This window comes from Platalea leucorodia (assembly GCF_965183815.1).
Source record: "Platalea leucorodia genome assembly, chromosome: Z".
In the NCBI taxonomy this organism is placed as follows: domain Eukaryota; kingdom Metazoa; phylum Chordata; class Aves; order Pelecaniformes; family Threskiornithidae; genus Platalea; species Platalea leucorodia.
Genome location: NC_138858.1, coordinates 60,686,850 through 60,713,503, shown reverse-complemented (window position 1 = coordinate 60,713,503; position 26,654 = coordinate 60,686,850). Strand labels below are relative to the sequence as shown.

At 38.7% G+C, this 26,654-nt stretch overlaps 1 protein-coding gene across 1 annotated transcript in view; it reads left to right on the top strand.

Annotated features, from left to right (window-relative positions):
- Positions 1–4,941: 4,941 nt before the first annotated feature.
- LOC309602425 (solute carrier organic anion transporter family member 4C1-like) overlaps positions 4,942–26,654 on the top strand; it is a 33,217-nt gene continuing 11,504 nt past the window's right edge. Inside the window, exons 1-8 of the mRNA XM_082335995.1 lie at positions 4,942–5,174; positions 10,466–10,729; positions 17,061–17,255; positions 19,901–20,009; positions 20,937–21,058; positions 21,867–21,982; positions 22,280–22,424; positions 24,370–24,565. Of these exons, the coding sequence (XP_082192121.1) occupies positions 4,952–5,174; positions 10,466–10,729; positions 17,061–17,255; positions 19,901–20,009; positions 20,937–21,058; positions 21,867–21,982; positions 22,280–22,424; positions 24,370–24,565 (1,370 nt within the window). The 5' untranslated portion in view covers positions 4,942–4,951. The remainder of the gene's footprint in view (positions 5,175–10,465; positions 10,730–17,060; positions 17,256–19,900; positions 20,010–20,936; positions 21,059–21,866; positions 21,983–22,279; positions 22,425–24,369; positions 24,566–26,654) is intronic.

Genomic DNA, 26,654 nt, shown 5'->3' with positions numbered 1-26,654 from the left:
AGAAGAGTACACAGCTGTAGGTTTGCTTTGTTCACTTTCAAAAGAATAAACGTGTTCAAAAAGAAACAACACCAGATCATTTTTGCATAAATAACTAGAACTACACACAGACAATCAAAATGCTGATTTTAGATTGTTTCCAAAACAAACACATCATCATGACTTAAATGGAATTAAGTTTTTACCAGAAATATGAAAAAATGAAGGTGATAGTCCAGAGAAAAGATAACTAATGTATTAAATTCCTGGTTCTGCAAGCCAAGCAGGCAGGCTAATTTCTACTCTATTATGACTCTCTGTGGATCCCAATCCACATGCCTCTTCAAAACAGGGAAATATACTTGGTACAGGTGTTAACTGCATCTTTAAATACCATAAAGTAGATAAAAATTCAAGACCCAAGGCTTTTTCTTCACTAAAAAAAAGCAGACACAAAGGAAGATTCTTCATTAAAAAAGGTAGCACTGTTTTTTCACAACTTCCTTTGAGTGAATTCTGACCTAGGCCAAATAACAGAAAATGATGCAGAGAGCGCTACCACAGTAGAGATAAGATAATCCACAGAGGAGAAGGATTTTATTCAGAGTGCCAAATTATCCAAAATAAAGTTGTGGAAGAATCTGACATCTGAAACATTCAGCAAACACTGAAAAGCTGCCTGGAAAACGTGTTGTAAGGAACCCAGGTAATCTACTTTACATCTTATTTTATAGCTGGTAGAGTCAAAGGGAGTATTGTACTGACAAAATGTTGTGCCATGTTTCTGGGAGATAATCTTTTTACAAGGTGTGAGTAGGTCTGTGCACCACTTGGCCTTTAAATGAGAGGGGATGGCTTTGAGATGCTTGAAAAATGTTTTAAATGTGCATATCTTTTTGCCTTATCTGACTTATCTGACGGCAAAAACCCAATCACTTTTGCAATTCAGAGAATGGCAGTTATCAGACATTTTAAAATGCAACTCTATTTCTTAAAAAAATCCACAGATCTTATCTAGCATTCCTATGGTGGCTTTATGTCTGATGAAAAACATGTCACACCATGATACCATGCAACAGGAGAACACCTACGACTTGTGAGACTGCAGAAGCTGTAGCTGATCAAACACAATTCCATGAAGTTAGAAGGCAGCTACATTTTATAATCCTTCCACAAATTTAGCAATTTTTTCTTTAACTTTTTTGTCTCTCTGCAACATCTTCCAGTATAAATTTTATGACATTCTTCTGAGTTAACCATCAGTTTTTTCCTAGAATATAGTTTTCTGTTCCCACTTCACAGGAACTTTGGATCAGAAAAAGACCTAGTTAATCAGTTCACATGTTCTTATCCTAGTCATAATTTGATCAAGCTCCATCTAAAGTTATAGAATTCACTAAATCCATTAGAAGTTTGTTCCAAAATTCTCCTCTACTGAAGACTGAAAGCCTTCTAAGAGAAAATTAATTATGGTCAGTTTGCTTATTTGTTCTAAAATTTTTGGTTGCCTTTTGTCCTTCTTATGGTTGCTTATTATTTCATGGAGCACTTCACTTTGCTAGACTGAACAAGCCTGTTTCTTTCAATTCTCTGTTGGAAAAGAAACTTCTCTAGTAATCTTTCTGCACATTTTCTCCTTTAGAAGTGATTTCTAGGAAGCTGAGAATCCAAGTGGTACACAGTATGGGGGACAGCAGCTTGCAGAACAACTTTAGCAGGTCTCCATTAGCTCTAGTAGCAATACACACATAAATTGTAGGTCACATTTGCCTTGTCTATGAGCGACCTCCATCTAGTCCAACAGATTATTCACTTCACATTCTATTACCATTTTTATCTGAGCATGCTAGATACTTTCCTAGAAACCAGTTGTATTTTGCCATTTTCAGGTAGTTTGTGTATCCAGTCCTTCGGCTGAGGCTGCACGGCTAGAAGGCGCGTCCCCTGGGTGGTGGATAGGGGATCCCTCTGTGGAGGGTGCACCGGATAAAATTGAAGAAGGTGCCGCGAACCAACGCAGCCTAAGGGAAGGCCACCCTGACAGAAAAACCACTGGCCCTCCAAGTCATGGGGGTTGGGCAGGAGGCCAACTACCTCCTCCCGGAAAAAAAAAAAGAAAAGTAAAGAAAAGAAAAGAAAAAAAAGAAAAAGTAAAGAAAAAAAAAAAAGTTGCAGAAACGACAAGCATCAGAAATGCCGGGGATGGAGAAAATCAGTAACGAAGTGAGGAGGAGGAGATGGAGCTGGATCGGTCGTGTCCTGAGGGGGAAACTGACGGAAGACTGCGCTGTGGCCCTTGACTCCAGAGCACGCAGCCGCGGACCGATCGAAGTGGAAGAACGATGTTCGTGCCTTGTGTGCCTCCTGGCACTGAGAGAATTCAGATTCAGATTGTGTATCCAGTCTTGAATGTCAGGAATTTAAACTTCTTTAATAGCTTTAAGTAAAGACTCATATCAAAGCAGTTTATAAATGCTGGTTGGATCTACTGCATTTCTCTGTAAATTGCTTGTTGAGGAACAACAGTATCACTCAGGCAACATAACCAGTGTAAAAATACATCATATTTTATTAACTCTCTCTCCTTATCCCTGTGGCTTTCTCCTAAAATCTGTATTCTACTAGCATGGTATAAACTCTCAAGAGTTCACTCCTATTTAATTCCCTGGATTAATCATTTCCCTATTTAATTCCCAGACTAGGCCTAAACCGGACACCACAAGGCTACCCTCCTCAATTTGCTTAAAAATGTTGTTGGCTTCAGATGAACACACTATTTTTCATCACGAGTTCCACTCACTTCTCTTTTTCCCTTCCCTTCTGTCACCTTCCTGTGATGATAAAACCAAAACTGTCAGTTGGGAGGGTAACAACTAAATGAAAATAAAACACTTAGCCAACTGGACAGATCAAGGGAGGTTTTTATGTCTCATTAGCAGTATAATTTAGCAATTTCATGGATTATTCTTACTACTCTAGCATGTAAGCACTCTAGCGAAGATCAGGATATTATCTCAAACGATATGTCCTGCTTTATTTTAATTAGGGGGAAGAAAAAAACATCAATAAAATGCAAACAAACACAGGCAACAGAAGACTTTACTAATATGCTATTCCTGAAACAGGTTAGTGTGCCAATTGGTTTAGGCACATCCTTAGACCTCTCAAGAGACTGTTAACCAGGATATAGCTTGATAACCAGTTGAGGAAAAGCCATTCCAGACTATAGCCTGAACTAATAATAAGCTAATTTCAGGGTTTGGGGGCTGTCAGTAACCAGCAGAGGAACACTTCACTGGGGAGCAGCTATCTGAGCTCCTGCAGGCTCAGGAAGGTCACTGCTGGCTATGGGGCTGGGGCAACACCTGGGAAGGACCCTGAGGTGGCTAACGTGGAGCGTGGGCAAGGCCCAGCTGCCAGGTAAGCCCATGGCCCTCCAGCTCCAGCCACTACCCACTGTCCCCGGAAGTTGCAGCAGCACCAGAAGGAGCCGATTTCTCATTTGCAATTTATCTATACAAATATTCTTTTCTCTAATCTACTGGTTTTTTTCTTGCCGAAGGTCATCTCCATGTAGTTTCTGTGCTGCTTATAGAATACTTGAAAATGTGTGCTTCTTTCTGAAGAGCTGTGACACCAAGGGAAGAGTTGGGAATTCAGGAGGATGGCCTGGCTTTCACTGTGAAACCAAAGGCACTGCTGATGTTTCAAGTTTCAGTCTTATTTCACTTGTTTCTAAAATATTTTGGACTCTTGAAGGCAGAAGGACTCTTCAGGACAGACTCTCTACTGCCCAGAGACCAACACCAGTGGTGATGGTTAATTGACCCCTGGACTCCTTCCCAGTTGTTCTGGTACAGATGAGTAAAATAATTCTCACTATATGCAAACAAACTTGGTACTTCCTTATACACTTGACAAATTCTCATGGCTGATGTCTGCAACTGAGCAACTTGTTCAACGACTGGAAGCTCCTGCAGGTGGAAACTTTCTGTGGTACAGGAGGGGAATAACATTTCCATAGGATAACATTTGCAAATGTCCAGTTTGGGTTTTTTTTGTTGCAGATGGGTTTCCACACCCAAGCGGGTCATGTGCCAACTCACTTGCCTAAAGTGGGAAAGTACCCTTATTGGAAAAACATCCCTTTCACTTTTTCCAGCACTTACAAAGACCATTGTGAAATTTTTGGTTTCTGAGAAGAAACATTCATGAGGACTTTTTTCAGGTGCTTGATTTTTTTTTTCTTTTTTTTTTTTTTTTTTTTTCAGAGCGAACGTTGCTAGATGGCACCGGTGTGCCACTTCTGCTGCCGCGGCTGGGTACGTGCCCCTCGCCATCCGCTGACCCCCGCCGCGCTGCCGCCCCACGCCCGCCGTGCCGGCTTCTGCCGGGCGGGCGGCGGCCGCCGCGGCGCGCTCCCCCCCGCCACCTAGCTGGAAGGTGAAAGCAGAACTTCATCTGGACGCATGAACTTGAAACAAAACACAGCTCGGCCCTCACCGCACCCCGGGTGATCCGCCCGACCTTAACGTTAATCGCCGCTATCAATGTTGCGTGGCTCCCGGTGTGGGGGATCTTCCTTCAGGGAGGGCGCGGCGCCGGCGTGGATTGGCCCGACCGGCAGAGAGATCCGGGCCACGGCCGGCGGGGCTGGCGGCCGTTTCACCGACCAGCCGAAAGGCAGGTGCGGGGGGCGGGCGGCGAGCCTGCGGCACTGGCCGCTGCGGCCCCTTCCCCAGCGCGGGCGCAGAGGCGGCAACACCAACGCAGGTTCTCGCCGGCCGGCGGGAACGGCGGGACAGGGCCCCCAGCGGCCCGGCCGGGGCGGGGCCGGGCCCGGCCGCCCGCCTCAGGAGGAGGGGGAAAGCGCCGCCACCTGTCCCCGTCGGGCCCGGCCCGCCCTCGTGGTATTTAGAGGAGCGTTGCTCCCGGATGTCGCTTGCAGCCAGGACTGTGGTTCTTCAGCGCTATGAAGGGTGGCGGTATCGAGAACCCGGTGTTTGAGCCACCCAGCCCCGACCTCGGCCGCCGGCACCAGGCGAGCCCCGCCGGGGCAGGCGTCGATGCCGGCGTCCCGGCGGTGGCTGAGGAGGGGCCCTGCGGGTGGGGCCGCTGCGCCCCTAAAGCTCTGCAGTTCTGCAACAACCCTGAGGGCTACTTGGCTGCCTACAGCCTCCTGGCTATCTTCCAAGGTAACCCGTCCCCGCCGCCTTGCCGTGAGCCGCAGGCCTGCTGCCCTCTTCTCCACCTTCCCTGTGGGACCCGGCCCCTGCAGGGCTTCTGCTGTCCTGGGCCCATCTCGCTCTCCATCCTGGAGCTGCGGGGGAAGCCGGGCGGGAGCCTGGGCTGGGAAAAGCAGGGGAAGAGTGGTGGCGATTTGGACGGTGGGTGAGGGGAGGCAGGGTTAACTCTAGCTGCCCGAGTCTGGTGGTGTTGCTGAAGAGCGACAGTAGTGGCTTCAGTAGTCCCTATTAGAAAGTACCCTAGTGCCCTGGATAGGGAAGTTGCTTATACAGTATTATGCTCTGTCTTTCACTCTGTTCCTCCTTTTCTTCTTTTTCTGCCTGCCTTTTTGACCACTGCTGAGTCCATAATGCCATCAGCTCTGTGCTTCATGCTCTTGTCTATACTGTGTCCCCATTGCTCACAGGGAAGTAGTGCACCATGAATCTCACAGGTTGAGACATATGAGCCAGGGAATAAAACACACGATATAAACCAATAGACAAAATTGTAGTGTCCTAGCATATGCTTTGTTACCAGCCTGCCAATGAAAAAACTACTTTGGTATGGTTGGGTGGGACTTTGGGTAATTAAGATGGCTTTAAAAAAAAGTCTGATGTTGTTCTCTGGATCCCAGTGCAACTATCTTCTAATACTTGACTAACAGCTTAACTTAACCTTGGAGGGAACCTGAAGTTTAGCTTGCTCTTAATTTCTGTTGTTCAGCTTCAGATATTCTTGTCCATGTTAGTGGTTTTCTGTAACAAGGTTTTTAGGGCCCTGGCAAGCCTTAGGTTTAGCAAGTAGTAAGAATGGCTGAGGGGGAGTGGAAGAATTAGTGTACCAAATGTACAATCTTGAGGTTTGTAAAGCTTAGGTGTTTGTCCGTCAAATGGAGCTATTGGATTAATGTTCAGAACCCTTCAACATTATTGGACTAGATAGAAAAGAAAACTGTATTTTCTGAAAAATTATGAGGCTTTAAAGCTCATCCTTGTTGCTTGTAATGAATGAGACTGCTGTAGAGGGGTGGGGAGAGATGTAGAAGAAGAGATTTAGTACTAGAAGAGCAGGCAGCATATGCTGCTGATGTGGAATATGGATGGCTGTGTTCCTGCCTGGAACCACACTGAGGTAACTGGGATGGTCTGAAGAGAACTGAGCAGGAGGTTCTGCTTAAAACCTAGAAGGATCTCACTGCCATTTGTGTTGCTTGAAAAAGTCTTACAAGAACCAGTATCTCTCAGTATGTGTTTCCATTTCAACCTGTTCAGAATACGATCTTTTCTTAGTATATGTGTTGTGTTAGAAAAGAAGTATCTAGAAAGTTTTGGGCGGAGCCTGATCCTTGCTTGTATTTGAAAGGCCATGCTACAGCTGGTAGGACCAGAAGGTTATTACTGTTGCAGCTGTGCTGCTGTTAGAGAAAATAAATTTGAGTTAACATAGTAAAAAGAAAGTGAGGGGTGGAAGAACTTCTTACATAGCAGATTTTGGTGGCAGCTGCGTAGTAGAAGACTTTTATATCATGCATGTGTATTTTTGTAGCTTAAGAATACAGATAGGCAACCAAAAATGCCCTGAATGTCACACTGAAAAGTTTCAGATTATATTGCGCTATACAAAGTGTCTTGAATATTTCTAGCACTTCTAAATTTGCCATAGCAATATTTCTTAAAATCCAGTTTGCTGTGCTGATCTGATTGTCAGCTCAGCTGGATAATGAATTCAGTATCATTTAAATTTTATCTCTTGGTAGTAGTGCGGATAGGTTCCCAATCATACAAAGGTCTTGTATCATAAGAATAAGACAGAGATCCCTTTAGAATGCTGTGGGTGTTGGTTATGCTACTTATCTAGCTCTTGGTCCTGTTATCTAACTGTAGATGTATGCCAGACCTCAAAGAGGTACGTATCTAATCTAGTTTGGATTTAGGGCCTTAATGTAAGGAAACTTCTGATGCTTGTTTTGAAGGCTGATGTAGGCATGGCTATTACAGACCTTGTGGCATTCTTAATGATGTATTACCTGAATTTTCTGAACAAGTACCTTTTCTTTGGGTAGAGCGTAGAAAGGATAATTGGGCACTGAAGACTCAGGTTACAACTCTTTTTGAGAAGCAGAAAAAAACAAGAATCATTTTCAGACAAGAAATTCAGTGCTGCATGTGAAACTGCAGAAATATTCAGGTCTTGCAGCTTCAGAGTTTAGATAAAAGCACACAAAACACAACTGGGATTTTAAAGTTGTGAGCTACTACTGCATTCTAGCTTTGGGTCTAATTATTTAATTTACCCTCTGAATTACAGAAACCATCACTGAGGAACATAAATTATATTTATAAAACTTGCTAATGCTAATGTACTAGGAAAGCTTATTTCCTAATGGCGCTGAAGAACAATGAAGTAATCCTTAACACACTTTTGATGTAAGTAAGTTGTTAACTAGACTTTTTACATAGTGAGTGAACATAGTAGGTAGTTATCTGCAGTGGCCTGGTACATGTACATAGGTTTTTTGTGTGTGTATCTAACTGAAGGCATGTATTTATTAGGTTATTTTCTAGCTGCCCTAGAAAAGAGGTTATTGTTATCATTAGCACCTGATTTGCTGTGTTTCAGCTTCTCAGAACATTCCAGGTGAACCTTAACTCTTCATTTTTGGCTGTTTCTGTTTCAAGTACATATGAAACCTGTATTTCCAGAATAGAAAGCAATTCTTTGAGTAGAACATGGTTACATGACTAATACCTGCTTTCTGTATGGCACTTAGAGTTGCATAAATGTATGATTGCATCTTGTAATACAATAACCGGATATGCTGCAGTTCATGGCTGTAACAGCAAACAAAGTAGAAGTTGTCTCACTATTTTGAGTACAAGAAGGTCTGTTTATTCCTCATGTCAGTAATAATTTTATTAAACAAAACAACAGAACCACTGTTTGAGACTGGTCCAGTCTAATCTGTCTGAAAACTTTGGATACCACTAATATTTTATACTCTTGATTAGATTTGTTACTGGAAGGACTTTTTGATTATTTTTTTTTTCTTTTTTTAATTGGGTGTCTGCAAACCACTGCTTTAAAGCTACCATACTTAGAACAACTGTAGAGCATGTTTTTGTTTTTTTTTTTAAATGGATGATGAAAAAAAATACTCGTTTTCCATTACAGCAAATGAAGTTGATTTATGTTTAATCTGGATTTTGTGGGTCAGTACACGCTGTACCTAAACTTCTAACAGATGTGGCAGGACAGTAAGGTTTTGGATGAAAATAGTTAAAAAATAATTTCTATACTAGTATTTAAGTGTTGAGATGTCCTTGTAGGATTTGTTTTTCAGATCAAGTTAGTATCAGCCAGGTTCCATCTTTCCTGAAGAGGCTTTAATGATTAATGCCTAGATGATGGCATTGGAGAAGTTATGCTGCCATTCATCACATCTACATTTTTACATATGAAATACAAGTATACAATAAAACTAACTGCAAGGTTTTATGGCTTTTAGGATGTAAATTAAAGGTTTCAACTTAAACTACACGTAAAAGAAAATGTCTTCTAGTTCTGTAATCAACTTGCCACGTAGCACACCTTCTTCACGTGAATGTTTTAAGGCCTTAGTAAATGTTTGAAGTGCTGGCAAATGGGAAAAACTTGTTTGTTCATTCCTTTATGCCAGTATTGTTCTTTGGTTAATGCTCCTTAAGAAGAAAAGAAGAAAGCTGCAAAATATATAAATAATGGCAGTGGAGTAACATCTGAATACTTCTGTTAGGCCCAAATGAATTTAAGTGTGGTGATCAGACTGAGAGGTGAAATTGTCATCCTTAATAAAGAGGCCATAGGAGGGTATTAGAAAATAAGACTGTGCCAAGAGCTGCCTCCTTATAGACAACTGAAGTGTTTAGTTATGGTGGGGATTGCACTGATAAGAAAACAGCTAGTTGATTACAGATTTGGAGCAATTTTTTTTCTTTTAATATGTAGAGCACTCTAGGCGGATCTGTTGAAGTTCAGCCTGTGTAGTTTGCAATGCTTGTTGAAAACTAACTTAAATCCATTGCTGTTCCCAGCCATCTGTCCTTCTGGTCTGGTCTTGGAATGACAGTAGAGAATTGTGTTTGAACTTTAGAAAGAGGAAGTATAATTGTAGGGTCTGTGTCATGAGAGATGCTCATCAGTCATTTGTGAGGTTACAGAACTCTTAATCTTATTTGCCACTGTGACTCCAAGACTTCCTAACTTTTTTCCAGGGTATATATTTTATTACAGGCACAGTTTAATTAGACTACCATGAAGTTATCTGACACTGTTATGAAGTACAGCTATTCATCTCAATTGTAACAGGATCCTGTTTTGGGACTGTTGAAAGTAAACTCCTGTGAGTTTAACTACTTGGTGTTTCATGTACAAACAGAATGTGAGGCAGGATGGGAGATTCAATTAGTAGCTACAAGCAACACTTATGTAAAAATGGACAGTGTGTATAAGCATGCACTTGCGATTGCAGCTTACTTGCTTCTACTTTTGGATCAGTTTTTTGGAGTTTGCCTGTGCCTAAGTAGGGCAGCTTGTGCAAGGCCTTTTCTCCAGGTTGTCTGATACTTCAGGGAACTTCAAGATTCAGAGGGCAGACTTTTTTCTCGGTTAAAGTAAATCACCTCAGTTGGTCTGAAACAGTTGCAAAGTACTTCAAATAGCTTTACACTTTTTTATATTATAGGGAAGGATGTCTATTCAAAAGCTTTCTTGTGTCTTCCCTTTGTGATGGCAGGGAGGAAATCATGTTTGTTTGACAATCATGATTTGAAAGCTATGTCCTGAACTTGCTTCAGTCATAGCTTGTATTCTAATGCAAGTCATAGCCTTGACTAATTTCCTTTTAATGTGTACAGAATCTTATGACGCTGTAACGCATTCTGTTTGGAATCTGTCTTTGCTTCAAACTGAGTCTGGAACTTTAATATATGAACAGATTTTGAGGCATGGTATTTTGCTGGCTTACTGCTTGAGTGTTGAATCTTTAACGCCCACAGGAGAGAACAAAATTGAATAGGTCCTGTACAGTTTGGCTGGCTTAAGTTGGCACTGTATCAATTAACTATATACCTGGATTTTAAAGCTAATAAATACCTTAAAGTGTAGCTTTGTAAATGTATCCATTTTAACCCTTCCATCACACAATGGTAAGTTTACCCTTGCAACTCTATCAAATTAAAGTATCTTTGACTAATTATCTCCTTTTTTTTTTTTTTTGTAGGGATTGTGGTAAATGGCCTGATTAACATTAGTATTTCAACAATTGAGAAGCGTTATGAGTTGAACAGTTCCCTCACTGGCTTAATCTCTGCAAGCTATGACATTGCTTTTTGTATATTGTCACTGTTTGTATCTTTCTTTGGAGAAAGAGGGCACAAACCACGATGGCTTGCTTTCTCAGCATTTATGCTAGGACTGGGCTCACTTATATTTTCCTTACCACACTTCAGTAGTGGAAAATACCACTATGGAGCTAAACTTGAAGGTAAGTTTATCCTTATGTTTTGAAAATTATTTAAAAAACAGAAATCCTTGTAGTGACTTGGTGCAACTCTTAATTTGGTACAACATACTTAATCTCTGTCAAAGTCCTAAAAATAGGATATTATTTCTAACACTGGAAAATAAAATGATTCTGTAAGTTCAAGAGCTGTCTCTGCACAGTAAACTTCCTTTTTCAGAAGAGATCTGATTGTCAATATCAGTTCTTGCTCATCAGTTCTTGCAACATCTGAATAAAATGCTTTTTGACTTGCATTGATGAATGCAGTTAAAATTCGCTTTGAGTAAAAAAAAAAATTATCTGGCATTTCTTTGTGAATAGGAATGCAAGTTAGGTTGGTGATGTAGAATAAATGTTAAAGGAAAGCTGTTGGACTTCTTGTCTTGTTGAAAGGTGACTACATGTTGCAGTTCTGGATTTTTAACTATTAAAGGAGTCTTGAGTAATTCATTAACAAGTTTCACTAAGTTCTTCTAAAATGTTTGTTTAAACTTGTGGGCTATTTTGAAATAAAGAGGGAACAAGCAGTACTGAACTATACTGAACAAAGCACTACTGAAATCGTGGCAGTAGCCAGCTCTCAGATCGTACCTACCTTTTCTCATAAAACAAGACTTTAAGTGCAGTGTGCTTAATGCCAAGTATTTGCATGTCAACTTAGTGGCACGCCTGTAACTAATGAACATCCAGATATTCTTAAAGCAGGATTACTTAATCATTTAGGATTGTCTTAATTGTTATTGCGGTGTTTAAACAGATTTATGCCATCAATGACTAAGCATATTGGAGTGCTCACTAAAAAAAAAATCAGTAGCTATTAAGCAATCTGATGGAAGGTTCTCAGTCTTCTGGTTGTTGATTCTCAAATTGGTTCTTTTAAGTGTTAATTATGTCACACACTTCCATGAGCTGTCTAGACATTGACCATTAGTTAAATAACTTTGGTAAGCTATTGTTCCCCATCTAATAAATGAGGATCTGAGGCAGAAGTTAATTGAACTTTTAACTGAACAAGGCCAAAAGGAAAAGCTCTTCAGTGGTTGGAGGCTATGAAGAGATGATTACTTGCTACCCCTTAGTAGAGGGGCAACAGCTTACTTGCTACTGGCTCTATTACAGTCCCATTTCTCTACAATTTCAGTTTCAGTATTACCTTCCCTACTTTACTAGTATGGAAGGGAAGCTGAATTAAATACAAAGAAAGTTCCAGCCTGATTGTAGGGTTTTTTTATTGAAATAAGATACTGACAGGGTGGGAGTGTGAAGGGAGATGGCCAACTGTTACAACTGATCTCTTCCCCATCTTACCAATTTTGGTTGAAATCTCAAAGAATCTGTTCCTGTTTCATCAAACATCTGCCATTTCATCTGCCATTAAAGATGCTGTAGGTGTTGATACATTATTAGGGCTCATGTTCTACATGGACTTTTGAAATCTAAAGCTGTAGTGAAAATTTTAAATGGAAAGTGTGCTTTCTTCTCCACGGCACTGTAAGCTGACTGAATTAGTGCTGTTTTGACTGCTGTAATGCAAGTACCTATGCTGCAACTGTGGTGAGCAGATTTAAGGACTTAAGCTGACTTAAACAAAACGCTATCCAAGATAAATGACTGCAGAGTGCAGGGAATGTCTGCACCATAACAGACTTGATGTAAATCTGCAGGTGCTGTGCAACAGCATCCTTTAACTGTTAAGTTATCCACAGTGCATGATTTTATAGGATGTCTGGTTTAGCTAGTTCTGATGTTGATGAAGCATCTTAACTGTACATTTAGTTGCAGAATTAATAGCACCACACCCCAATAAAAACTTCCTTGTTTATTTGTTTGGGTGAGTAGTTTTGTAGATATTTTAATGTATTGGGAGTAAACTGTTTTGTTTAATGCTTTGTATTAAAATCTACCACTGAATTTTTTTGAACAGTTCCTACTTGGTTACTTGATTATTTATGTTCATCTGTTATATGTAAGTACAGTGAGTTTCACCCACAGGACAACTTCAAAGTTGCAGTGCAATATTTAATATGGCTGCCAGGTTAATTAATAGATCTAGTCTAGAATACAAAATACATCTAGCCTCCAGTATAAGGCTTGCAGACTTCCTGGAGCTTACTGTTTTACCTTGAGATGTTAACTTACTTTTATTCTGAGTATATACATACCCTACTCTACAAAGCTATCCCATTGGAAGTATTTATCATACTAACAGTCTTTAGAAATATTTTAATCCATTTCATATTGAAAGGGTAGCTGACCAATGGTCTACATATTTACAAAAACTAGCCACAGCAAACATGTCTTGTCTGTCTCCAGAAAGGCTTCAGGCTCAAATTTGTAACCTAGATGTTACCAGCTATTTGTTCTGATAACTTTTTTAGGTTACTTAAGGTCTTCAGTGTCTCAGCTGCGTCTGATATTTGTAGTCAGGAGCACCATCTAGTGGTATGTCTGTAATGAAACCATTCAGTATTCGATTACCCGTAGACAATACAGAGGACTGTAGAAACTGCAGATGTTATAAGCAATGTACTTTTTAGACTTCCATCCAGATCTTATTGAAACATGTTTAAATCTGTAAAAGATGTCTGTCACAGCAAATGTGAAATGTAGATCTTCACTTGACACAAGGAAGATAACTTTATTGTGAGGACAGTCAAGTATTGGAACAGATTACCCAGAAATACTGTACAGCCTGTATCTCAGGGGGAGTTTGAAGACCCTGCTGAGTGAATTCCTGAGCAACTTGGTCTGCATTTGGTTTTGACACTGGTTGGACTAGGAGGTTGGACTACATGACTCCCTGATGCCTCTACGAACGTGAACTATTCCATGATTATCTTCAGTAACAGGATGTGAATGCTGTCTTTGGAAAAAAGAAATATCTTTGTTGATAACAAGTCTTAGCCATTTGAGTTGAAATGCATGTGGTGTGATTTGCAAAGAGGGAGAATGACTTGAACACCTTTTTTCAGTTCTCTGTTCTACTGGAAACTCAGGTGGTGGATAAGTCATTTAGGGTCTGAGAGTTAGTGAATCTTCTCAGAAAGGCATTAATTGATCTTCCTTCCCAGAACATGCCAAGGACAATTAAGGATTGAAGAAGACTGTGGCATTTGGATACTAATGGTGACAGAATGTGATACCAGCCTCTAATTTGACTGTTTTGTCTTGCAGCATCAGTATGTCTGTTTTTTCTGTTTTTGCTCTCTAAGGAGACTATCTGATTAGTGGAGTAATGGATAGTGCTGCTGTTCTCTACACTGCTTGGTCTATTTCTGTATACCACTTAGATGTTCTGTAATACTGTAACATCTGCCTTTAGAAACTAAGAACTTCATCTTCATTCAACATGTTAATTGAAGCTTTGAGTGACTTTCCTATGCAAGACTTAAAGAGGAGACAAACTTTTTAAGTTTTAAAAGGAATAGAAACTAAGCTGTTCTTAATTTTTCACTCCTCACAACTCTTTAAACTATTCACTGCCCCGCAAAAGATAAAAACCCCACACCTACTAGCTGCAGTTTAAGATGTGGGTAAAACCAGTCTTGACCTGTCTTACTTCTAATTAATAAAATTGATGAAGCATCTCACACTTGGTTCCACCTTCTCGGCTACTAGGTTGTGTTGGAATATTTTGGCCTTTACATAACTTGCATGCTTTAATCACACATCTACCTGAATTCAGGAAGGTTAGTATGACTAACTTTGTTGGATGGTGTTGCCTTTAATGCAGTTCTGCTCTTTAAAGTGCAAGTCTAATCTACTGCCTTTTAGAAGGGAAAACAAGTTTAATGAGAGAAGGTAGTTAAAAATGGTCAGCCACTCATCTTAAACTTCTCCCAGGGCTTGGCTTACCTCAGTTAGACTTTCTAGATCATGTAAAAGCCAGTGCCTTCTCTCTTCACTATTCTTATGACAGCAGCAAACAGGCTTGTGGATGTAATCCAGGTTAGATTTAACCTGTGTCACTTTACCAATCTGCTTAAACCTTGGACCTGTACAAGAAGGGCATGACGTGAATGGCTGAGGTAGAGAGAATAAACTGTTGTTTGATGGCAGTTTTGACTTTATGCTGGTTTAAATTTTTCTCATAGTTTTGTGGTAAATTGTCCTTGCTTTTAAAATTTTTTTTGGAAACATGAAATATGGTCCATGACTCCACTTAAAAAAAAATCTGATAGCTGATGCAAATAAAAGGATTATAATTGTATTAAAGTGCATATTGATGGTTTTCTTGATTTTGTAGTTAGACCTGATTACATGGTTCTGAAAACAAACTAGTGTGATAAGCTTCTCTCATCAAAGTATCAGGATAATTTTCCTAGGGCACATAAATTGAAGAGCTAGAAAACTGAAGGAGAGAGGCTCTAATCAATTAATTGCACAATGGCACAGGCTTTTAGATTGCCATGAACTGAGACACTGAGGGTGGGGATGGGGATTCATGAAGAACCACAATCTGTCAAAATTTGATTGCCATTACCATATGTAATCTGCTTATTTCATGAAGCTATTTCTAGATCTCAAATTAGGCTACACTTTTGTCGTTTAACATCATTCATGGCATTTTCTTGCTCTGCATTACTTGTTTTCTGATGTCTATATTTTAACAAGATACTGTTATTTGTGTACTACATTAAAATAGCTAGCTAAATGCTGTTTTAGACTTGCCTAATAGGTGTTAAAGGCTAATTTACAACTACAGGTATATTGTCTATATATGCTGTACATGAATATGCGTACGTTAACAAGATACTGTAGGGTATGGTGTCCTTCTATAGTCAGTTTTAGATGCGTGCATGTAAATAGCACAAAGTTAGCCTGATTTAAGACTTAATTTCCTGCAGAAAGTAAGAATATTGCTAAAGAAAGCAGATTGAAAATAAATTGAAAATATGCTCTAAAACTTTAATTTTCAGAGTAGTGATTCATAACAAAACGTGGCTTCAGTATAGCATTAAAATGAGGCTTGTTCCTAAGTGGAAAGGAAGGAAAATTTTAATGACTTCTCTTGAAGTTTTTGCGTCACTCTATGTTGGCTGGTTCCTGTGCAACAGCACTGAATCACCTGTTGTGTGCTGCATGACTCCACTACCACCATGGTGCTGTTCCTTCTGGAGAAACGCATGATGAAACCCATGGATGCATTTATGATAACATCAGTGTAGACAGTTCTCTTTCAGTATCTGCTGTGTGGCAAGCACTTCTTGTGTTTTCTGTCCGGTGAGCCCAAAGTGTGGACAAGCTTGCCCTTTGTTTGCTTAAGTAAAAAGTGTTCTCGCATGTAAAAGGACCTGAGAAAAATGACGTAATAATTTTGTAGCAAAATATTCAGATCAGTAGACTGATTAATTCTGAAGGCTGTTTTCATATATTTGCTCAGTATGGCTTGTTTCCACCAAACTGATGGGTTTTTTCTCTTTCTTAGGGTTGTCTGCCCTTCTGTAGAAAAACCTCGAAAGAACATACTCCTCTTTTTGATCTTGTCGCTTGGGACTGTCTGCTACTAAGAGTGCAGTGATAGCAAGAGGATGGAGAAAAGAAAACATACTCTGTCTCCACTTCCTCTTTTCTCTTCCCTCCTCATAGTGCCAAACATTACAGGAACAGGTGCAACCTTAGGCTGTTCTGCCTGTGCTTCCCTGTGTGTGTGTGTGTGTGTACAAGTACAGAGGCTTTACATTAACCTCTCATTCTGGAGATATGGCAGCATGTGCTCTATGAGAGAGTGGTGTAGTTTTTTTAAGTTGTTTTTTTTTTTTTTAGGGTAACACTTCTCAAAACACTGTATGAGAAGGGAGGATTATCTTTGCTTGTGACACTTGACAACTGTGCTTTCCTCTCCAGCAGTCCCACTTTCCTCAGGTTGTTCAGGCTGCTCTGTCACTTAAGAATGGAAGTTGTTGTTAGTGCTCCTCTGAATCGTTATAAGGTACAAGAACAAAATGAAGTGTCTGTTACCTAGGAGTATTCACTAACCTGTTGAATGACCATTTGACAGTTTTTTGCATACATCTGGTCAATAATGCTTTCAACAAGCCAAGATGTTTTAATAAGGCTATTTCATCCATCTTTCCTTCCTGGTAAGGAAACAAAAACTAAGCCATGGTAGTATTTCTCTTGGGGTATATGATATTGTAGAAGGTTAGGGCACTGTCATATAGGATATATTAGTAGGCCTGAGAATTAAAATGGAAGCCTGGCACTAACAGTACTTCATATGTAGTTTAGCTTTCAGTACAGGTTTTTCTTCAGTTGCACTGTTACGAGCTGGGTAACAGAATTTTAAAGTCTTGCTGTCTCTGTCTTTCAGACACATGTCAAATTCCAGGAACAAGTTCTGCTAACTTCACTTGCAGTGCCAGCACAAAGTCTTCACTTCCCAACTATCTGTATGTTTTTATCCTGGGACAGCTGCTGCTGGGAGTTGGAGGAACTCCACTATACACTTTGGGAACAGCTTTTATTGATGATAGTGTCCCAAAACACAAGTCTTCCCTTTATATAGGTAACTTTTAAGACTGTTTATACCACATTGTCTGGATAGATCATAGACTGCAATGACTTACAAATGCTTTTATGAGTTCCTCTAAATCAACCTTGTCATTCTTAAGTGCATAAAGTGTTTTTGTATCAGTTACTGTGCAAGTTAGGTATTGGACAGCTGTGTCAAGTCTTTTCAATAGTTATTTTGTAGAGCATGGTAAGGCTGCTTTGCGTACCTCTCCTGCTGTTTTTCATGTCAGTAACTGAAAGTGATTAAGTGGTTAAAGTAGCCTGCCTGTTAACAAGAGTAAGTTGTAGCAAAAATTTGCTTTTTACTGTCACAGGTTTTGAAAACTACCGTATCAGGTCAGTAGCCACACCTTACTGCATTCTTTAACAGTTTTATTTATTTACCTTCTAACAGTAGGCTGTCCCCTCAGTGCAGGGACACTCCTGTTTATCATGTGATTAATGCAGTTCTCTAGCCACATAAATATTTGGCACTTCAGGAGGAAATACTGGAAGTATCTTTCCTTAATTGAAAGTAAAGGATTGCCTAGAAACATGAGAATGTGTTTGTCATACTGTTTGAAAGCTAAGGAATACTAATTCTTAGCAGTGGTTTTTAATCTTTCCAGTCAGCATTCTCCAGGTTATGTGCATTTTTACCAGCAAGTTCATTGCAGTCTAAGTGTGTTTTCTATGGGTATGAAGATATTTGCTATTTTCCCCCTTTAGGTGTAAGCTGATAAAACTGTTAGCTACACTGGTAACTCACAGGAGGAATTCAAAGTATCTTAGATTCCTGGACAGTTTTCCAGACTAAATCAATATTTAGTTGGCAAAATTGAAATCATTATCTATTTGCATACAATTCTTGGTTAATTTTTCCAGGCAAGCCAGTTCATTTGATGCCAACAAACAGAATAGTTGCATATGTTAAATCTTAAATAACTAAGCTTTTATTTTTGCTGTTTGTTTATACTGAGAGAGAAATTATTTCACTGGCCTCAGAAAAAAGTGTGATAAATAGAGCAGAATTAAGGCTGTCTGCATGATGAGGGCATCAAGAAGTAGCCTGAAAATTCAGGACAATGGTGTCAGCGTTCATACTTAAAACATAACAGACAAATACAATAAATGTAATGCTTGTGCAATCTTCAGACAACTGCTGAGTTCAGAAGAACAGTGTATTCTGCCTAGTATAACAAAACTAGAAGGCAAGTGAGTGGACAGGTAGCTACATTAAACCTTAATTCTTTTTCTTTTATGCAATGTATTGAGGATTTAAAATATATTGCATTGCTTTGCCTAATGCAAGAAAGCTTGTGCAAGGCAGCAAAAAAAAATTCCTAAAACTTTATGCTACTGTCTGTAAATAGCTGCTGGCATCTTAGACTATAAGCTTGCAACTCATAAGCTGGTAGTTTCTTCTGAAACTGGGCATGTTTTCATGAGGACTGTTCTCCTCTTGCTGAGCTGAGGCATCTATATCTAAAGCCAATGAAAAGTTAAGCAATTCCAAATGGTAGTTTAAACTGAATGGTCTGTAGGAGGAAATAGGCACCTTCTACAGTAGGTTTGAAGTTCTGTAGGTTGAATGTGGACTTGACTCAGGAAGATATTGTGAGCATGTCGTTATTTCCAAAATACAGGAAAACCTGGGATATGTCAACTCAATATTTATTTTGACTTGCTGATACTTGAGTGTCCCCTTCTGTGTCCCTTCCCCCTCTTGCACCCTCTCAACTCCCCCCCCATCATTCCTTCTTGCTGTCTAAAGTGAGTGAGATAATACTAAATACTCAAGATACACTTTGGAAACAAATGAGAAATCTAGATTCTTGAACTTGGGGAAAAGTGTAGAATATCAGCAGTAAGGATGCATGTCGTACCAATTGTTTAGACAGATCTAGTTACTATTAGTTGCAAGCCTTTATCTGCAGAGACAGTGCTCCTGCCAGCAGTGCTAAAGTACCACAGAAATCTGGCTGGTAGGCCAGGGAGACTACTGTGATGTCAAGAAAATCTTGTCCTAAGGCCAAAAAAAAAATGGATAGACCTGAGAGTGCTATTTAGTAGGACATGGTTACACCTGCAACTTTGGGGTTTTTTTTTAGAACTGTCAGGAGCCCTGGCTTTGTATTTTAAAGCTCATCTCAATAAATGGAAGTGCATATGATTCTCAATAAACTCAAGTGGCAGATATTACTCCAGTCAAAAATTTTACTGGAACCCTGGCTTTTGATCTTGGCAGATCTGAAAACCAACGTAAGACTCAAAGTATAAATATGTAGGTTCTTAAAGATTGTGGGCATGTACTATTAACAACTGATGCTTGTAACAACCTCACTTCAGAAACTTTTTCACAAGCTAGCTTGTGATTGGAGGCACAAGATGTGCAAAAGGCAATCTAACAATTAATAAAGATGCTGTCAGTGAAGTGTGTTTTGCTGAACCTCTGAGTTGCAGCTTTTAATGAGAGCCGCAAATTTTCTTGTTGAGGGACAAGTACAAATGTTGTCTTCTACGTGCTATAGTCAAAGTAATGACAGTGAAAGAACAGGTTGAATTAACAGACACCATTTGGTCTGAAGTTGATTTAGGAATTTTTTTAAAAGGAAGCTTTAAAAATGTATGGTGAACTTGATGTATTTTCTTTTCTAGGAATTGGCTATGCCATGTCACTGCTGGGTCCTGCTATTGGCTATGTCTTAGGAGGGCAGCTGCTTAATATTTATATTGATATCCAGATCCCAGAAAGGCAAGATACAACGTAGTCTTTTGCTTTCTGTTTTCTTTTCCTAATAATTCTTACGAAAATTTTCATCTTTTCTCCATGTGAAAAGGAGAAATTGTGAGTATTTTTGTTTGGAAAATACTGCATTTTTCAAGAGCTTCTTTAACTTTGTAACAAGTTGCATTCACAGGGGCTTCTAGCAAGTGAGTTACTTCCCACAGTGAGTAGTCACTCCATTGTGTGTGTAAGTTTGTCTGTAGCGCAGATACTTAGTTCTAGCTTTTTGAGATATTAGGTATTTTAAAGTTGATTAACAAAAATTGCTTTATCTTTTGGTTAGTTGCTCATTTAGGGTTAGATTGCAACTGTTGATTTCTTGCCCAAAAAGTTTCCCTGAGGTCGCATATGAGTGGTAGGATACTGCTACTTCCCTCCTGGGGAGGAGCTTGCTAGAAATCTACCAGTTGAGTAATGGTCCACTATTCAAAAAATAATGTTGTAAATTGTACTACTGTCCAAACCAACAACTTCATTTACACTTTTATTTCCTGTGTTTTAGGGACTTCGGATCAATGCAATAGCATTCTGAACTTCTGTATTGGCTTTCATATAACTCATTGGTTATGAAGATTCTTTCTAAAACCAGCTTTTTTCAGTGTCTTAATAATGCTACGGGATCTTGAAATCAGGGCCAAATAGTGGCCTTTAAGTCAGAATGAATTTAACTAATGAGTTGAAAGCTATATTTGATAGAATGCAATATTATTATAATAGAGCAGATGAATGTGCTTTAAACAACCAAACAATAAATTTAATACATGTAGTAAACAAAAAAAATGACAATATTCAAAGGCTTTTTGTTAAACCAGTATTAAAAAAAAAAAATTCCAGCTCACTAACATCTGCAATTGCTGATTTGAATTTATGAATGGTAAACCTGCTTTTTCCAAATTATTTTTCTAGTACGAAGATGGACCAAGATGACCCACGTTGGCTTGGAGCATGGTGGATAGCATTTCTTGCATGCTTTTTTGCAATTTGGCTTCTTATAATACCTTTTTCATGCTTTCCAAAACACCTACCAGGTAAACATTTAACAGTAATGGGCTACTTCGGAAGAGAGATTTGTTTATACTTGTGGGTTATAGACTGCTGGACTGAGTGATTGATTCCTCTTTGATTTTGTTTCCCAGTTAACTGTCTCTGGCTAAAACCTGATGATAAGTACCTTGTTTTCAATATGCAGCCTTTAAAACAAGGTGAATGAGCTAGAGGGAGGATCTTGTGTACATAATGATGTATGGTAGGACTGGAAACAGGTAGAGCATGGAAACTGGTGGTCAAAGTTTGGAAGATGCTTGCAGCTGAGCACCCAGGACTGTATTTAAAGCTGCTATGTTACCCACCCAGAATCATAAGGAAATTCCATTGACTTAACTCACACCTTGTTGTCTTTGACTCTATTGCCTTATTGTTTTGCGTGGAATAAGCACAAATTGAAGTATCCCAGTTACTATGCTTATCTGGAAAGAAATCATGGAGGAAAAGAAACAATGAAGTAGGGAACTGGGGAGAATGTGAGGATGACTTAAAAAAAAAAAAAAAAAAAGAATGGGCTTCAGGATAGTCTGAAATTCTTAGGATATCCCTGATAATACCTTCTTACAGTCAAGGCCTTCCAATGGAAGCATGATGCTTTCAGCCAAATTCTTCTTTCCACAGCAGTACATTATTGATCTTTTTATGGATATGTACCAATAAAATATTGGAGAAGACTGTCTGAGCTAGTTTTCCCAAGGAAAGGAAAAACTTACTTTGGTGCTTTTTCTGACTTCAAGCCTAAGAGCACAGGTATTCAATGTTTTCATTATCAATAAATGTGCCTATTTGTAGGAACAGCAAAAATACAGGCTGAAAAAATCTCTGAAACTCATAATGATGGAAGTGAGGCACTTGTTGAGACCAAGAATATTGGAAAAAGTTTTAAAGACTTCCCTGTGGCTCTCCTGGTAAGGAAATCTTGAATTTACTGAAACTGATATATTCTGAGAAATGAAATTCTTTTTCAGGTAATACGTAAGTGTTTAGAAAGGTAATTGCTGCTTTATGTTGTGATAGAGAAGTCTCCAGTGCTACTGATAATTTAATGCATATTTGTTTTGTTGATGCTTAAGATTGTTAAAGCAAGAAAAGCATATTAGTGAAGTTCCACATGAGAGTATCTACTTTAAAATATAATGATTTCTAGTTTACATGGTACTACAATGAAATAATTTCCTGAGTGTTATGCTGATTTCCCCCCATAGATACTGTTGAAGAATCCAGTGCTTATGAGTCTAATAATAGCCAGTTCTTCAGAAGCTTTAGTTGCCACTGGCTTTGCCACATTTCTACCAAAGTTTATAGAAAATCAGTTTGGAAAGACGTCAAGTTTTTCAGCAACTCTTGGAGGTAATGCAGCTTTTCATTTTTAAATCTTAAATATATTGTGCTGAACGCTTTGTTAACATTATAGGTGGAAGCTTATATAGGCATCTTATGTTTGTCTGAGGTATTTGTGAATATACTTACATGAAATGCAGTTTTCACAGCAGAAACAGTATTTTTATATTATTCTTGCCTGCCCTATGAAAACCCTGGTGCTTAATTCATCAAGGGTGCAAAGCTGCTCATTGTCTGTAAGTTCAGAAGACTTGATACTCATATTCAAAGTAGAAGGAGAATTTTGTGTGCTGCTGAAACTGTAATTTATTCCTTTCTTATTCTTGGTGAAAAACATTTAGTTTTCCTCATTTAAAATCAGCTGAAGGAGCACTAAGCCTTAGTCCCTACTAAAGAAAGCAAGATGAAGGGCAGCTGGAAAAAAAGCAGTGCTTACTGTAAGTAAGGGGTTGACTTGGCCTTTTCTTCTTCAATTCCAGTATAATGTTACAGTGAGCTTACAATAAAACAACTGGTCAGGATATATTATAAAACTATTGTGTAACTGCTTATATATTTGGCTTACTGTCACTTATTCCTATTATCTGATATACAGAAGTAATAGGTAGAACAGGGGAAGACTCTGAAAAGCTGTGTATTAGAGAAACAAATAGAAAAATCTGATGGAAGAGCTGCACTAGGTAGGGTCATATGATTAACTCTGACACAATTATTTCTGAAGAACAGCAGCCAGGTCAAGGCAGATAGGCCAACAATGCTTGCAATATGGCAGACATAATATTTCTGGAACATGTCTTGCTAAATTACTTCAGCTGTATAGTGCTGAAATATAAGTATATGCTAGCTGAAGTGCTCTTTCTCCAACAGAAATATGTTTGGGAGAGACTTTCTGAATGACTTACTCCCCTAGATAATACTAAATGGTAGTATCACTATTCAGACATCATTGCTTCAAAACAAAGTATTTGCAAGTTTTACATAGAAATACATTGGAATATATGCTCAATTGTTAAACAGTAATCAGCAATGAAGTGGAAAACAATGTTCCTTTTCTGTCAATAGACCTTGTCTGAATTTCTTTGTAATTTGAGTTGAAAGTGTTGATAGTGTTAATCAAATGTACAGCTTTAAAGAAATGCCTATACTGATGTTGAAAGCTAGCTGTACTTGAACTAATGTCCAGCTAGCTAGTCAGAGTTAATATGATCAGTGGTAACAATGTAAACTACCTGTGACTATGGGTGCATGCAGCCTCTGCAGTTCTGCTACCATAGGTGAACTATCTTTAAAATTAGGGGGCTCAGGTCAGTGCAAGTTACACTGAGTGCTGAGTTGTATTGTAGATTAGCCATATAAGAATACTCAGTTATGTATCTGGAGTCCTAATAGTGCAAAGAGAATAAATCATTGCAGACTATATGGACTGTGACAGCAAAACTCACCCACTGATGTAGACTCTTTTTAATCTTTCTATAGATGCCTTATTGTATCTTGTGCTGTCTCTTGTATAATAGTGATTATGTTCTCTTATTAAAAAGTTCATAACATAAATGTATAACAAAGAAAATGGACATGTGAAAAAAAAGTGAAGCAATGAAAGAGCGTTTTCTGTTTTCATGAAGTGGCCTACTGGTGTTCAGAGACTCCTGCCCAGTGTGTAATACTCTTAAGTAATCTAGTTTTGCTGTATCGAACTTGGGTGTTGGACAACTATGAATTAGGCTGTCACATTGAACTTCTGGAAAGGCTCAAGATGATTTAAGTGTAGAATAAATTGCTCATGCTGACAGATTCTGGTAGGCTGGTTTGAAAATGACATTACATAGTCTGCATCTTAAGATACAGGTAACTGTTGTGATTTTTTTTTTTTCTTAACATAGAATTGCACTCTAAATTGCTTCACTAATCATATTTTGCATTTTTGTGTAATTGCTGGTGTCTTGTTTTCCTCTAGGGCTTGTATTAATTCCAGCAGCAGCACTAGGCCAAATCATAAGTGGCATCTTGGTTTCCAAGTACAAAATGGATTGCAAAAGCATAATCAAGTTCATGATAGGCACTTGTTCAGTGGCCCTACTATTAAACACAGTGTTTTTATTTGCTAAATGTGGGAATGAACCTTTCGCAGGTGTCTCTGAAACATATAATGGGTAAATATATTTTAATGCACTATTCGGTTTGGTGTTAATGTTTAAAATAAATAAGCTTCATCACAGAATACAAAACCTTTAAAAATGTCATACTTTGCCTTGATGTATGAAATGGAAATGTTTTGTGGAACTCTAAAACCTTGTTCTTGGAATCTTTATGTAATAGACAATTAAGAAAATATTGCAAAATGTTCTAAGCAGACTGGACCTACTCAACAAAAAAAATCCCAGCTTCTATAACCATTCTAGGTGTAGTAGCCATGGTATTGACTACAGCTAATTTTGTACCTCTGTAGAAGTAGCGTGTCTTTTGTATCTTGTTTTATTAACCAACTCTTGACAGTCTGGGCAGTTTGTTCCTGGAAGGAGTCTGCCATGTGCAACAATCTCATGAGAGGGCACTGAGGTGCACTGCAACTTAAACTGATTGCAATTTTTTTCCCTAGAAAAACCAAGACATTATTGTAGCATCAGGTTCTAGCACATCTAGCCTCCATTTACAAAGGAAGCTTTCTTTTTTTCCTGGTAAAATGGCTGCTAGAGGTAGAAATTTAATGCAAAGAGAGCATAGCTCAGTGACTGAAGTTGAAGAATGAAACGCGTGGAGTAACATGGTTAACTGAAACATAATTCAAAATATTTTTGGCTGTCATGTTTAGAGAAGTCTTTCCTATACAATATGTACTTTTCTTTCCCTTAAACAACACAATTCTCATTCCTAATGAGAATGCAGTCTATCACTCATTTTTAGATATTTGTAGTAATTGTAATAAAAATTCTAGGATGAATCTTCTTCCTGTTGCTATGATCAAAGTTTGCTCTGGAAACCAGTATGGCAGTGGGGAAAAAAATTCAGAAAAGTGATGTAAAAATGAAGCAAGATTAAACATAAATATCTCCAAGGATAAGCATTCTTTAGAGAATGGATTTCTAGGTCTACTTTTAAAACTTCGACATTGCATGTATGTGATCAAATCACCAGCATAGGTACTATGTTGTATAAATGCCCAATCATGCCTTATTAAGGAATTAACTGTAAGATTATAATGTTTCAATTCTCATAGCTTTAAATAGTGCTGATTTCTGTAGCATGAGCAGTGTTTAAAAGCAGGAGAAAGGCAGTTACCTGTGCCAAAACTGTGCTCTCAAGTGGTTGGTTACTCTGTCATGAATTGACAGAGCCAGAGGCAACTCCAGCTATTTGAGGGTCTGCCAAAGAGCCAGATGCTGTTGTGCAAAATAACTCTAGTAGGATGGTAGCTAGGGACTGTTAGCTGCCATTTGGAATAATCATAAGCATGAGCAGCGTGCTGTGCAACTGCGTGAGTAACTTATCAATACTTTTTTGTTGTTTTCTGCAAATCCCCCATTTTAGAAAAGGGTTAGGTACCACTGTCTAGTACAAAAGCAGAATCTGTAAGTTATGCTCCAATGCATAAAAAGGCATTTGAACCTAAATAGGATGGGGAAGAGGATCTTTGCACTTTACTGACACAGTAGCATGAAGTGCACCATGAAAATGCAGAATATGGGTTGGGAGAGAAATTGGTTTTGTAGCCTCTAATGCACATGCAAGTTGGTAATCTAAGAAAAAATGATAAATATCTAATGAATAGTGAGGCTTATATGGTTTCTTCACTTGATATTTAGCATGCTTTTTACTGACTTAAAATGAACGTATAACAAATAGAAGAATGCAGCAGAATCACATCTTAGGCATGGAGGCAACTAAGTGCACAAATGCCACAGAATATGAAGGCTACTAAATTTTCTAGGTCCTTTAAGGGAATCATTGATATAACATAACTGACAAATATTACAAAATGTTCCCAAAAATACAAAGTGTGACATGAAAGACTAACTAGATATTTTTCAGGTTTCTCATTTAGGTAAATGTGAAAACAGTAAAATAGATAACCTTAGGTCAACAGGACAGAAATTCAGAGGGCTTGGAGGCAGTAATGACTGAAGGCATTCAGGCTTCCAGTTCTCTAACAGAGTAGAAATTTAATGCCATGATACCTTAACCATTCATTTGTATTTCCTTTTCCAGAAGGCATACAAAATGAATAAACCAAATTTCATACAC